This window comes from Mobula birostris, chromosome 8 (assembly GCF_030028105.1).
Source record: "Mobula birostris isolate sMobBir1 chromosome 8, sMobBir1.hap1, whole genome shotgun sequence".
NCBI lineage: Eukaryota > Metazoa > Chordata > Chondrichthyes > Myliobatiformes > Myliobatidae > Mobula > Mobula birostris.
This window is the reverse complement of record NC_092377.1, coordinates 105503702-105515415: the sequence shown is the minus strand read 5'-3', so window position 1 is coordinate 105515415 and position 11714 is coordinate 105503702. Positions and strand designations below refer to the sequence as shown.

The 11714-nt window shown below is 45.5% G+C and overlaps 1 protein-coding gene across 4 annotated transcripts in view; it reads right to left on the bottom strand.

Annotated features, from left to right (window-relative positions):
- Positions 1-3296: 3296 nt before the first annotated feature.
- The window catches only part of LOC140201573 (unconventional myosin-VI), a 265342-nt gene continuing 256924 nt past the window's right edge, over positions 3297-11714 (bottom strand). For all 4 annotated transcript variants that reach the window (XM_072265885.1, XM_072265887.1, XM_072265888.1 and 1 more), the window contains 4 exons: positions 10643-10746; positions 8784-8915; positions 7719-7934; positions 3297-4905 (listed from right to left, as the gene is read on the bottom strand). In XM_072265885.1, coding sequence (XP_072121986.1) covers positions 4706-4905; positions 7719-7934; positions 8784-8915; positions 10643-10746 — 652 coding nt within the window. In that variant the 3' untranslated portion in view covers positions 3297-4705. The remainder of the gene's footprint in view (positions 4906-7718; positions 7935-8783; positions 8916-10642; positions 10747-11714) is intronic.

Sequence of the window (11714 nt, the reverse complement as noted above, 5' to 3'; positions counted from 1 at the left end):
TTGGTCATCCACGATGCTTCATCGCTCCAGTGTTTTGTGCTGTTAGAGAAAGAAAATAGTCTTTGTGTTGAGACTCCTACATGAAAAAAATAAACGAAGTTTCAAGCCCAGTTCTTACAAGTCTTGTGTGTAGGCATTAAATGAAGAGAGGTTTCCCAGCACTTGAACCAGTGCGCGTGGATTTCCGTTCAATTAGTGGTTAAAAACATAGAAAATAGGTGCAGGAGTAGGCCATTCAGCCCTTCGAGCCTGCACCACCATTCAGTACGATCATGGCTGATCATCCAACTCAGAACCCTGTACCTGCCTTCTCTCCAGACCCCCTGATCCCTTCAGCCACAAGGGCCATATCTAACTCCCTCTTAAATATAGCCAATGAACTGGCCTCAACTGTTTCCTGTGGCAGAGAATTCCACAGATTCACCACTCTCTGTGTGAAGAAGTTTTTCCTCATCTCGGTCCTAAAAGGCTTCCCCTTTATCCTTAACCTGTGACCCCTCGTTCTAGACTTCCCCAACATCGGGAACAATCTTCCTGCATCTAGCCTGTCCAATCCCTTTAGAATTTTATGCGTTTCAATAAGATCCCCCCTCAATCTTCTAAATTCCAGCGAGTATAAGCCTAGTCGATCCAGTCTTTCATCATATGAAAGTCCTGCCATCCCAGGAATCAATCTGGTGAACCTTCTTTGTACTCCCTCTATGACAACAATGTCTTTCCTCAGATTAGGGGACCAAAACTGCACACAATACTCCAGGTGTGGTCTCACCAAGGCCTTGTACAACTGCGGTAGTACCTCCCTGCTCTTGTATTCGAATCCTCTTGCTATGAATGCCAGCATACCATTCGCCTTTTTCACTGCCTGCTGTACCTGCATGCCCACTTTCAATGACTGGTGTACAATGACACTCAGGTCTCATTACATCTCCCCTTTTCCTAATCGGCCACCATTCAAATAATAATCTGTTTTCCTGTTCTTGCCACCAAAGTGGATAACCTCACATTTATTCATATTAAATTGCATCTGCCATGAATTTGCCCATTCAGCTAACCTATCCAAGTCACCCCACATCCTCCTCACAGCTAACACTGCCGCCCAGCTTCGTGTCATCCGCAAACTTGGAGATGCTGCATTTAATTCCCTTGTCTAAGTCATTAATATATATTGTAAACAACTGGGGTCCCAGCACTGAGCCTTGCAGTACCCCACTAGTCACTGCCTGCCATTCTAAAAAGGTCCCATTTATTCCCACTCTTTGCTTCATGTCTGCCAACCAATTCTCTATCCACATCAATACCATACCCCCAATACCATGTGCTTTAAATTTGCACATTAATCTCCTGTGTGGGACCTTGTCAAGAGCCTTTTGAAAATCCAAATATATGACATCCACTAGTTCTCCCCTATCCACTCTACTTGTTACACCCTCAAAAATTCTATGAGATTCGTCAGACATGATTTTCCTTTCACAAATCCATGCTGACTTTATCCGATGATTTCACCGCTTTCCAAATGTGCTGTTATCACATCTTTGATAACTGACTCTAGTATTTTCCCCACCACCCATGTCAGGCTAACCGGTCTATAATCCTGACGAAGGGTCTCGGCCCGAAATGTTGACTGTACCTCTTCCTAGAGATGCTGCCTGGCCTGCTGCGTTCACCAGCAACTTTGATGTGTGTTGCAGTCTATAATTCCCCAGTATCTCTCTCCCTCCCTTTTTAAAAAGCAGGGTTACATTAGCCACCCTCCAATACTCAGGAACTAATCCAGAATCTAAAGTGTTTTGAAAAATTATCACTAATGCATCCACTATTTCTTGGGCTACTTCCTTAAGCACTCTGGGATGCAGACCATCTAGCCCTGGGGATTTATCTGCCTTTAATCCCTTCAATTTACCTAACACCACTTCCCTACTAACATGTATTTCCCTCAATTCCTCCATCTCACTAGACCCTCGGTCCCCTACTATTTCCAGCAGATTATTTATGTCGACCTTAGTGAAGATTTTAACTTTCCATTTCTCAAGGTGAGGAGGGGGATCACATTGAATCCTTCCAGATACTGAAACACCTCGACAGAGTGAACGTGAAGAGGTTCTTTCCATCAGGAGTGTCTGGCAACTGAGGCAGAGCCTGAGCAAAAAGGAACAACCTTTTGATGCTGAGATGAGGAGAAATTTATTCAACCAAACCGAGCGAATCTGTGGAATTTGTTGCCAACATCAGGATGTGGTGGCCAAATCAATGGGTGTATTTAAAACATATCGGTTCTTGTTTAGTAGGGGGTACAGTTAGGGATTACAAATAGAAGGCAGGAGAATGAGATTGAGAGGGATAATCAGCCATGGTGGAATGGCTGAGAACTGATGGGCCAAATGGCCTAATTCTGCTCCTGACTTATGGCACATGCAGACAAGATTGAAGCCACAGTTTGATACCTGGCTTCAGGAAATTCAGGTTATGGTATTCAATTTAAACAGCACATCATCTCTCAAGATTGGACACAACACACTATTATGATTGGCACAGTCATAACATGGCCATCAATCATTTATTTCAACAGTAATCATTGGGAAAGTAGTTGTGTAACTTCAGTCCTACTGTGACAATGGTTTAACTACCCTTTAAGCCAGAGGTTCCTCCAAGAGAACCACAACCCTGTCGTAGGGTTTGGAGGCTGTGTACCTCAATGACCCCGAGAGCTATGCTGGCTGGAGTCAGGGCTTTATGCTTTAGCTCTTGGTAAGGGTCACTCTTGCCAAACAGGTCAAAGGGTAGAGGCCAGACTAAGAGTGGTCCACCGGTCCTCCAGGTTCGGGGGTTCAGCTCAGGGCTAACAACCCCGACTGGTAAAACAGAAACAGTAATGAAGATTCCTTCTACATCTGTGTGTGACAGTATTCCTGAGTCTCCACCCAGGACTTGCATGACTGACAGTAGTGAAAACCGACAGGAAGCTACTGACCTGATGAAAGAAGCTCTGAACACCACCAGAGATGGAGGACCTTCAATGCTTCCCAAATGCCAGTGATGTAATGGGCAAGTAAGCCAGCCAGGGTTCCCCCAACCGGGGTCCATGGCATAAACAGGGTTGGACACCTCTGCTCTAAGCTGTCACAACTCTGGTGTGCAATAAATACTTAAACCTCAAGTGCAAACACATACTTCTGCTCATCCAACAGGAAAAATATAACATGTTGGATTTTCAAAGCTCCTTGACCCCAAATGATGCATGGAAATCCTTCACCAGGAGGGCCGAGACATCACAGTGAAATACACAATGTCAAGTGGTAGATAAGGAATGTGTTTATTTTCTGCATCCTATGAGTAAGATCAGACATTTCAAAAAATCAAATGGAAAAACTATGCCGTTTCTTAAAAAGGGACTTGGTCCAATCGATTCAGGAGGTATTAACAGCAGACATTCTAGGGTAAGACATGCACATGGAAAATCATAAATAAATAAGCACAACATTCAGTCATTGCTTTAGACTGTCAAACATCAGCTGGGATCATAAGGATGAACAAAAGCCATCAATGCCTTACAGTACATGATCAGCTTGGCCAGCATCATTACCTGCCCTCTCTCTTTCTGCGCACAGATTCGGTGTTATAGATTTCCAAACGGGAAACAACCTCAGTATGGTGAGGAGAGATCAACACGATTTTAAAAAAACACCAGGAAAGAGTCAAGTTGCTGTCCAAGTGGCAAGACCAAGCCGTCAATCCCGTGGATTATGCCTCCAGCATATGACGTTGCAAAGGAGTATTCTGACACACATGACCATTAACTGCTTGTGTTTATCTGTAGTCTGAATTAGGGTACGGTGCAAAGAGTAATGGGGTTCCAGTTCTGTGACATTATTGTGTTAATACATGGGGTCGAATGTTCAATTATCACAGAGTGCACAAAAAGACTTCACTCCACAAAAACATCACACAAAATAGAAATTAACAAAACAAATCTCTGGAATTAATGAAATCTGGGTATGTCCGATAGGTACAATGTGATTATATATCTATTTGAAACTGCAGGGCTTGAACCGAAGAGGTACCTTTCTGCAAGAAACTACTGACAAGACTCATAAGTGGTAAAGTGTCAGTGAGGGTCGCAAGTTATTTAATGGTTCCTGAAAGCTGCAACTTTCAAGTACAAGAGATTCTCCAGCCGTGAAGCTGTGAAATGCTTGCCAAACTGGAATTTATAGGATGTGGGTTATGGGAGATAATCACTGGTCAGACGAAGGACTTGCCCCAAGCACTAATTGAATAACTTCTGACTCTTTGATAAAAAGTTAGGATTTTTAAACATTGCACCATGTGAGGCAAACATATTACTTTAAAAGAACTAATATCACATTAATCAGCCACCGTCATTCATTGCCAAGTCTTGCAAATGTCATTGTGGCACCTCAGACTAAACAGTGACCAGCTCTGAGCTTCGTTTATCATCGATCAGTTGCCACAATGCTCAGAGGAAATAGGATTACTGCTACTAAATTGTTATTCCTAATTTTGCTCAACTGTTATTTTTTTAATTCATTAAATCTTGTATAACATAGCATTCTAAAGTTTAAAAAAAACATTTATTTCAAGCTCTGAGACTTACTGCACTGGAAGTGGTATTCTTCCACATGCACCATTTACAAATCTTTTTTGTCTATACCACACTGCCTCTAATTAGGACAAGGACCATGACATTCTACTGTAGAAGGTTCTGCAGCATCGCTGTGGCATAGGTGGGCTTGGCTTGCTTGCTCTCGATTGCATTGCGCAGATAGGTGACTCCACCACAGCGCTCCCACACTTCTTCGAACTGCCGCGGTAGAATCTCAGCCCCACGCTTCCGAGTGAGACCTGTCTCGTTCAGGCTCAGTTCACACATCTCCATGTCATCCTTGCCTGCGGTGCAAATCAAGAGGTGTCAAATTAAAATCCACGGGAGCACTTTAGAGACGTGAGGTGCTGGCATCAGAGCCCAGGGCTTTGAGCCACTCCCATCCCACCCTGAGTTGTCACCCAGAAAAGCTCGGCAAACAGCCAGGAGTGCTTTCCCACACTTCCAGTTCTGGTGAAACTTCAAGCACTCCTTCCACAGGTGCTGCCTGACTTGCTGCACATCTTCAGCACACTCTTTCTACAGTAGGAGTAATGTCGGGTCTAATGTTACAAGGAACAGAATGGGAACAACAGCTTTGGTCCACAATATCTGTGCTGAACACAGAGGCAAATTAAACTAAATCTCGTCTGCCTGTGCACGATCCATGTCCCTCCATCCCTGCACTTTCCTGTGTCCATCTAAAAGCCTCAAACACCTTCATCAAATCTGCCTCCCTGGCAGCACATCCCTGTCGGTGTAATAAAAACGTACCCTGCACAGCTCCTTTAAACTCCCCTTACCTCACTTTCAACTTGGGTCCTTTAGAATTGACACTTCTATGCTGGGGGAGACGATTCTGACTGGCTACTCTATGCCTCTCATAATTTTATAAACCTTTATCAGGATTCCCAATAGCCTATGCACTCCAGAGAAAACAACCAAAGTTTGTCCAACTCTCCTTCGAGCTATATCCTCTAACACAGGTACCAATACAACCTCTCCAAGGCCTCCACATCCTCCCTGCAACGGGGTGACCAGAACTGCACGCTATACTCCGTGAAGCCTAACTACAGTTTCATACAGCTTTCATAAGGTTTTATCACTACTTGACTTTTATACTTAATACTCCAACCAACGAAGGCCAGCACATCGTGAAGTTTCTTTACCACTCTACTTGTGTGGCCACTTTCAGAGTTATTCACTCGGAGCCCAAGCTCGCTGTCTGCATCAACACTGCTTATGGTACTGCTATTAAATGGGTTCTCCTTTATTCAGTAGTGAGTCAAATCTGAATATGCTTACACCTGAGCGTGTGGTTTGGGATCTGGGACACCACACATGCTCCACGATTGTAATTGAGTAACTATCATTGAAATCACTGTCCTGGGTGAGAGACAGTGAGCAAGCAGATGTCCACTTTGAACTAGGGAGGGGTACATCTCTTTCTGGAAGGGCAAGTGACCTGTCTTCACCAGATGGGTTTTGCCATCAAGAGTTAACTTGTTCGTTGTGTCAGTAAATTCCTCCCCCCATGGGATAGGTAAATACCTTGTGACTACCCAACTGATGGAATCGGAGAACCCGGGTTAAGCGTTGACATCAAGGGATCCCTTGACGTCAAGGATAAGCACTCCGATGGACGAAGTCATATAATGCCTATATAAGAAGATGGTTGCTGGAGGACAATCATCCCAGTATGAGACATCACTGCATGAGTTTCTCAGGGCAGTGACCATCTTCAGCTGCTTCATCAATGACTCTCCTTTGTAAGGTTGGAAGTGGGGATCTTGGCTGATTATCACAAAATGCTCAATTCCCTGTGCAATTCTTGAGCAAATCTGCTCAGAATAAGACCTTGATAACTTCCAAGTGCAAGAAACTTCTGTGCAACAGAGGCCATCTCCAACTGAAGAAAAGTCTAACCATGCACCCTTAGTGTTGCTAACTCCCCCCACCATCGATAATGGAAAATTGAACAAGACCTGTCATATGAAACAAGAGCACTCAGGGGCTGGGGCTGTGTGACGAGCAACTCATTTTCTGACACCCTAAAGCTTTTCCACCATTGCCAAGGCACAAGTATTAAGGAGTACTCTATACTTGGCTTCTGAAATCGGCGTTTCAGAATCGCACCTCTCCTACGTTAGTTCTTGATTTTGTAAGGAGTGAACAGTCTATATTTAATGACACACTATAGTTTGGGGCAGATAGAGTGAACTATCGCATCACTTTCTTGCCGGTCATTATGTGCAGTAAGTTCACATTATGTTGGCAACATCACTGATACCTTGTCCTGGTCCAACTACATAGATGCCAGGCACAAGGAAGCACACGAGCACCTCTGAGTCCTGATGAAGGCCCGAAATGTCAACTGTTTGCTCTTTTCCACAGATGCTGCCTGATCTGCGGAGTTCCTCTAGCATTTTGTCTGTGGTGCTTTGGATTTCCAGTTCTTGCAGATTTTCTTGTGTTTGCAGCATCTCTAGTTCCTCAGAAGGCCAAGGAAATTTGGCACATTGTCATTCATTCTCACCGCTTTATCTTATCGATGCCCTGAAGAAAGCATCCCATCTGGATGCAACACAGCTTGTTATGGAAACTGCTCTGCACATGACCACAAGAAACTGCAAAGAGTTGTAGATACAGCTCAACACAGCACAGAAACCAGCCTCCCCTCCAAGAACTCTGATCATGTTGGCTGCTTTACTGAGGCAGCAAGGAGTTTAGACAAAGACTCTTGCCCGAGCCAGGCATTCTCTCTTCTCCCCTCTGAGGAGGCAGAAGGTACAAAAGCCTGAAAGTACACACCACCAGGCTCGAGGACAGCTTTCATCCCACTGTTATAGGACTATAGAATGGACCTCTTGTACAATAAAGTGAACTCTTGGCCTCAAATTCTACCTCATGATGGCCTTGCACATTTACCTGTACTACACTTTCTCATAACTGAAACACTACATTCTGATTTCTGTTACAGTATTTCCCTTGCACTATCTGCATTGATGTGATGAAATCGGTATGGATTGCACGCAAAGCCATTGGTAAATGTAACAATAAAAAATCAATTGAGCAATACCCATCTCAAAGCAGTGAGTTTTGCCTGCCGTGCACCTACCTGCTACCAACAGTATGGGGACTTTGTCCGGGTGGAGTTCCATCTGGCGTGCGATCCAGGACCCGTCGAAATGGGCATACCACCAGCCTTTCTTCTTGTTCTGCGGCTCCTTGTACTGGTCAGCCGGCCGGATGAAAGGGATGCGGAAATAACGCTGCGTCCGGTTCTGAGATATCTCCTGCTGCCGAGTGTGCAACTGGGGAGGATTCTGCTGAGCTATTGGAACCAAAGCATTGATAGCAACATTTTCACTCTCAGTGAAGCCTAACAGCGACGGAATAATGAAGGACCTTACAACTTGCCAGTGGCCTTGACACTGTACTGAACTGATTAACATCTATGACTTGACGTGGCTTTCTTACTACCTTTCCTGAGTGCAAATCCAAAGTGTACTGCAGTCAACAAAATAGTTACAAGCATAGAAAGGTAACAGCCATAAAGCCAGGCGCTCAGCCAGCTCTCAGCAGTATTCGGTCGCAGCTCGTGCAGCCACCACCACGCAGCTCCAGAGAGCCGGGTTCAGTCACCGAATGCTGTCTGCGCGGAGTCTCTGTGCTCTCTGTCTGACTACGGGGGTTTCCTTCACGTACTCTGGCTGCCTCCTGCATACCAGACTGTTTGGTCAGTCACCTGACTGCTGTAAATTGCCCCTGGTGTGAAGGTGAGGGGTAGAATTTGGGGGGAATTGATGGCAATGTGGGGAGTATGAAATGGGATGAGAGTAGGAGGGCCACTGATGCTGGTATGGACTCAATGGACCAAATGGCCTGCTTCTGTGTTATATCTCACCGGACTTCCAAAACAAGAATGCGACTGGTGATAATGTAATCTGTTCTCTTTGAGTGATATTGGTGGGCACTAAATATTAGTGAGTATAGGCGAGGAAATTCTCCTGATGGAGATCAGAAGTAGGAGCATCACAGGTTCAGACGGAGGCTCACAGCGGAAGAGGGCAGCTGAAAACCAAGGTGCAGAAACGAGTGATCAAAAAGACGTGTCTAAATGCAAACGACCTCTGGACCGCTCGCTACTCCATTTAACAGCCATGTTTACTTTGGTTCTTACCATAGTCCGTGACGGACTTTGGGGCCCGTTGTTCTGCCTCCGAGTTCCGTTTTTTGTTCTTGGACTTCCAAGCGTGGTAAACCTTCAGTCGCCGATGGAATTCCTCCCTGCAGGCTTCCAGGAGTTCGATATCTGCAGGTAAGCAACACCAGTCAGTCCCCAGACAAATGCCCAGCAGAAATCCAGGATGCTGAGTCTCGAAACCAGAGGTTCCGGAACGTTTTCATACCGCAGACACCACTAAGCATAGACCCCAGGCTGGGAACCTCTGCACACACAGGTAATTGATGGGAGGGGATCGGGTTTTAGTAAGCACTGGTTTTAATGGGAGGCACAAGAGTAGGCAGGTCTTGGAGGGACATGATGCTGGCTCAGTAAAAGGCTGAAGCAGAGCGAGAACGTGATGGTCCTTGTGATGGAAGGGGTTTGGTTTGGGATGCAGCATGCCACATTATGAAGAGTCTGAGTCAGAAGATGGAGACTGAATCAAAGTCTGGGATACAGCATCCCGGGGAAAGATGATCACTTCCATTCCCCCAGTGCCTATGCTGGGGGAACAGACTCCCTAACAAGCAGTCCAATTGAACAGAGGCACTGGAAGTGGTCGAGGCAGCAAGCTACGCAGAGCTGCTGGCACCAGTATACTTATGCAACCTGCCTCCCGTGTCTGCAGATCATGTCGGCAAAGAGCATCAATGGATCAGCGGGGGGGGGGGGGCGGGGGGAGGCCCAAGCATAGGTCCAGTGTGCTGGGTGTGGGGTTAGGGGGAACGGTGGCAGGAAGAGAGGCTTCTGGCTACCAACTACAGTAGTCAGGATGGGCAATCCTTTGTGGACAGTCAGGAGTCACGAGGAGGACTTTACTTTCCAGATGGAGACTCCTATCGTTTGTTCTGTTTAGCCTGAGCTAAACAGGGAATGACATTTTTGGCTTTGGAGAACACTGAGCAACAGGCACTAGGCCGTTTCATTTCATACATTATCAGTGGATCAGCCCTCCTGCAATCCAACCACTTTCCCTTGTGACTGACTGTTAATCTGCTAACAAATGTTTGACAAAAAATGTGGCCTCTGAGCAACATCCCCGCAGTTAGAACTTGTGTGACTCAAGCAACCCGAGCTGAAGCTTACAGCACATTTCAGCTGCAACTTATTTGTTTACTTTTATTTATTTATTTATTTGCACAATTTGTTTTTTTTCCTGCACATTCAGCATTTGACAGTCTTTTTTAAAATGGATACTATCTGGCTTTTTTGTTTTGTGACAGCCTGTAAGGGCAGTGGTCCCCAACCTCCGGGCCACGGACTGATACGTTGCCACGAAGAACGCAGTGGTGCAGCGGTAGTCGGAACGCACCCAGCACGTCTTTAAGAAAAAAGCCGAAATAAACAAGCTAATTAAATTAGGTGCTGCCCAGCACGTAAATATCGGCCCAGATCAGAGGCAATGCAATCAGCAATCGCCTCTGATCTGGGCCAACATATACATGCTGGGCGGTATCTAATTAATTCGCTTGTTTATTTTGGTTTTTTTCTTAAAGATGTGCTGGGTGTGTTCCGACCACCGCTGCACCACTGAGTTCTTCGTGGCAACGTATCAGTCCGTGGCCCGGAGGTTGGGGACCACTGTGTAAAGGGATGAATCTCAAAGTTATATATAGCATGCATACTTCAGTAATAAATATACTTTGAACTTTGACAGCAGCAATTGACCTGACAGCTTTAAATCCATTCAGTGTCACCACACTGATACTAAATTAAACAGGAAGACTCAATTCTCTCTCCAGCAGAATTTGATTCTCCCAAGCGAAGCCCCTTCTCAGGACTTGGATAGCCAGACCTGCGGAATGACTTCTTACCACATGAGGTGTTGATGGCATCTCGTAGCTCAGCGTATTTCCACTTGCTGAGATCGTGCTTCTTCGTGCCAGCAGCAGCCTTCGTGGCCTGGACTTGTGGACTTCTGTTGAGAGAAGGACGGGCAGTGAGACAACCTAGCAGGATGACTAATCTTATACCTCTCACTGGTAGCCATCTCACTGAAGGGTGCGGAAGAGCTGGCCTTGTTGCCCAAGCAACCAAGAGAAACACAGGACCCTGGAAAAGGAAGTTCAGTTCAAAGCACTTCAGTGAAATGGGCAAAGCATTAGAAAGAGGGAAACAGGCTGGTACAATTGGGTTCAGCATGGGCATGGGAAGGTTTTGTTTTAAAACATTATTCAGACCTTTAAGATTTAACTAATATTCTACAGGCTGAAGTGCTGTACTGGATAAATCAGTTCTGCAATTTGGAGCAAATAAAACATCTCCAAATCTAGAAGAGAAAGGGAAAACAAAGGATGTATGCAGCGGTGGTCCTGACATCTCTTGTAGAGCTAGGGATGGAAGCAGTGAGCAGGAGCAGAACCAGGCACCTAGAGGCAAATGAATCTGTGGGGATACAGTTAAAGATGTTCTTTGGTGTACCTCTTCACACATCTCTGCATGGTATATTGTCTGGCTGTATCACGGCCTGGAATGGAAACACCAACGTCATTGAACAGCAAGTCCTACAAAAGGCAGTGGATTTGGCCCAGTACCTCACAGATAAAGCCTTGCTAACCAGTGCGCGTATCTACATGAAACGGCGTGGTAGGAAAACAGCATCCATCGGTAGGGTCACCCATCACCCAGGTCATGATCCCCTCTCCGTCCTGCCATCAGGACGAAGGTACAAGATCCTGAAGACTTGCACCACCAGGTTCAAGAACACTTGCCCTTTGTGAGTGAGTAACTACACTCACTTGCTCAACATTCAAATGATCCCACAAACAATTACCTCACTTTCAAGGACTCTACCTCAACATCTCACAATCTCGTTATTTATTGCTATTTATTTAGATTTCCATTTGCAGTTTGTCATCTTCTGCACTCCGACTGATCTTTCATTGA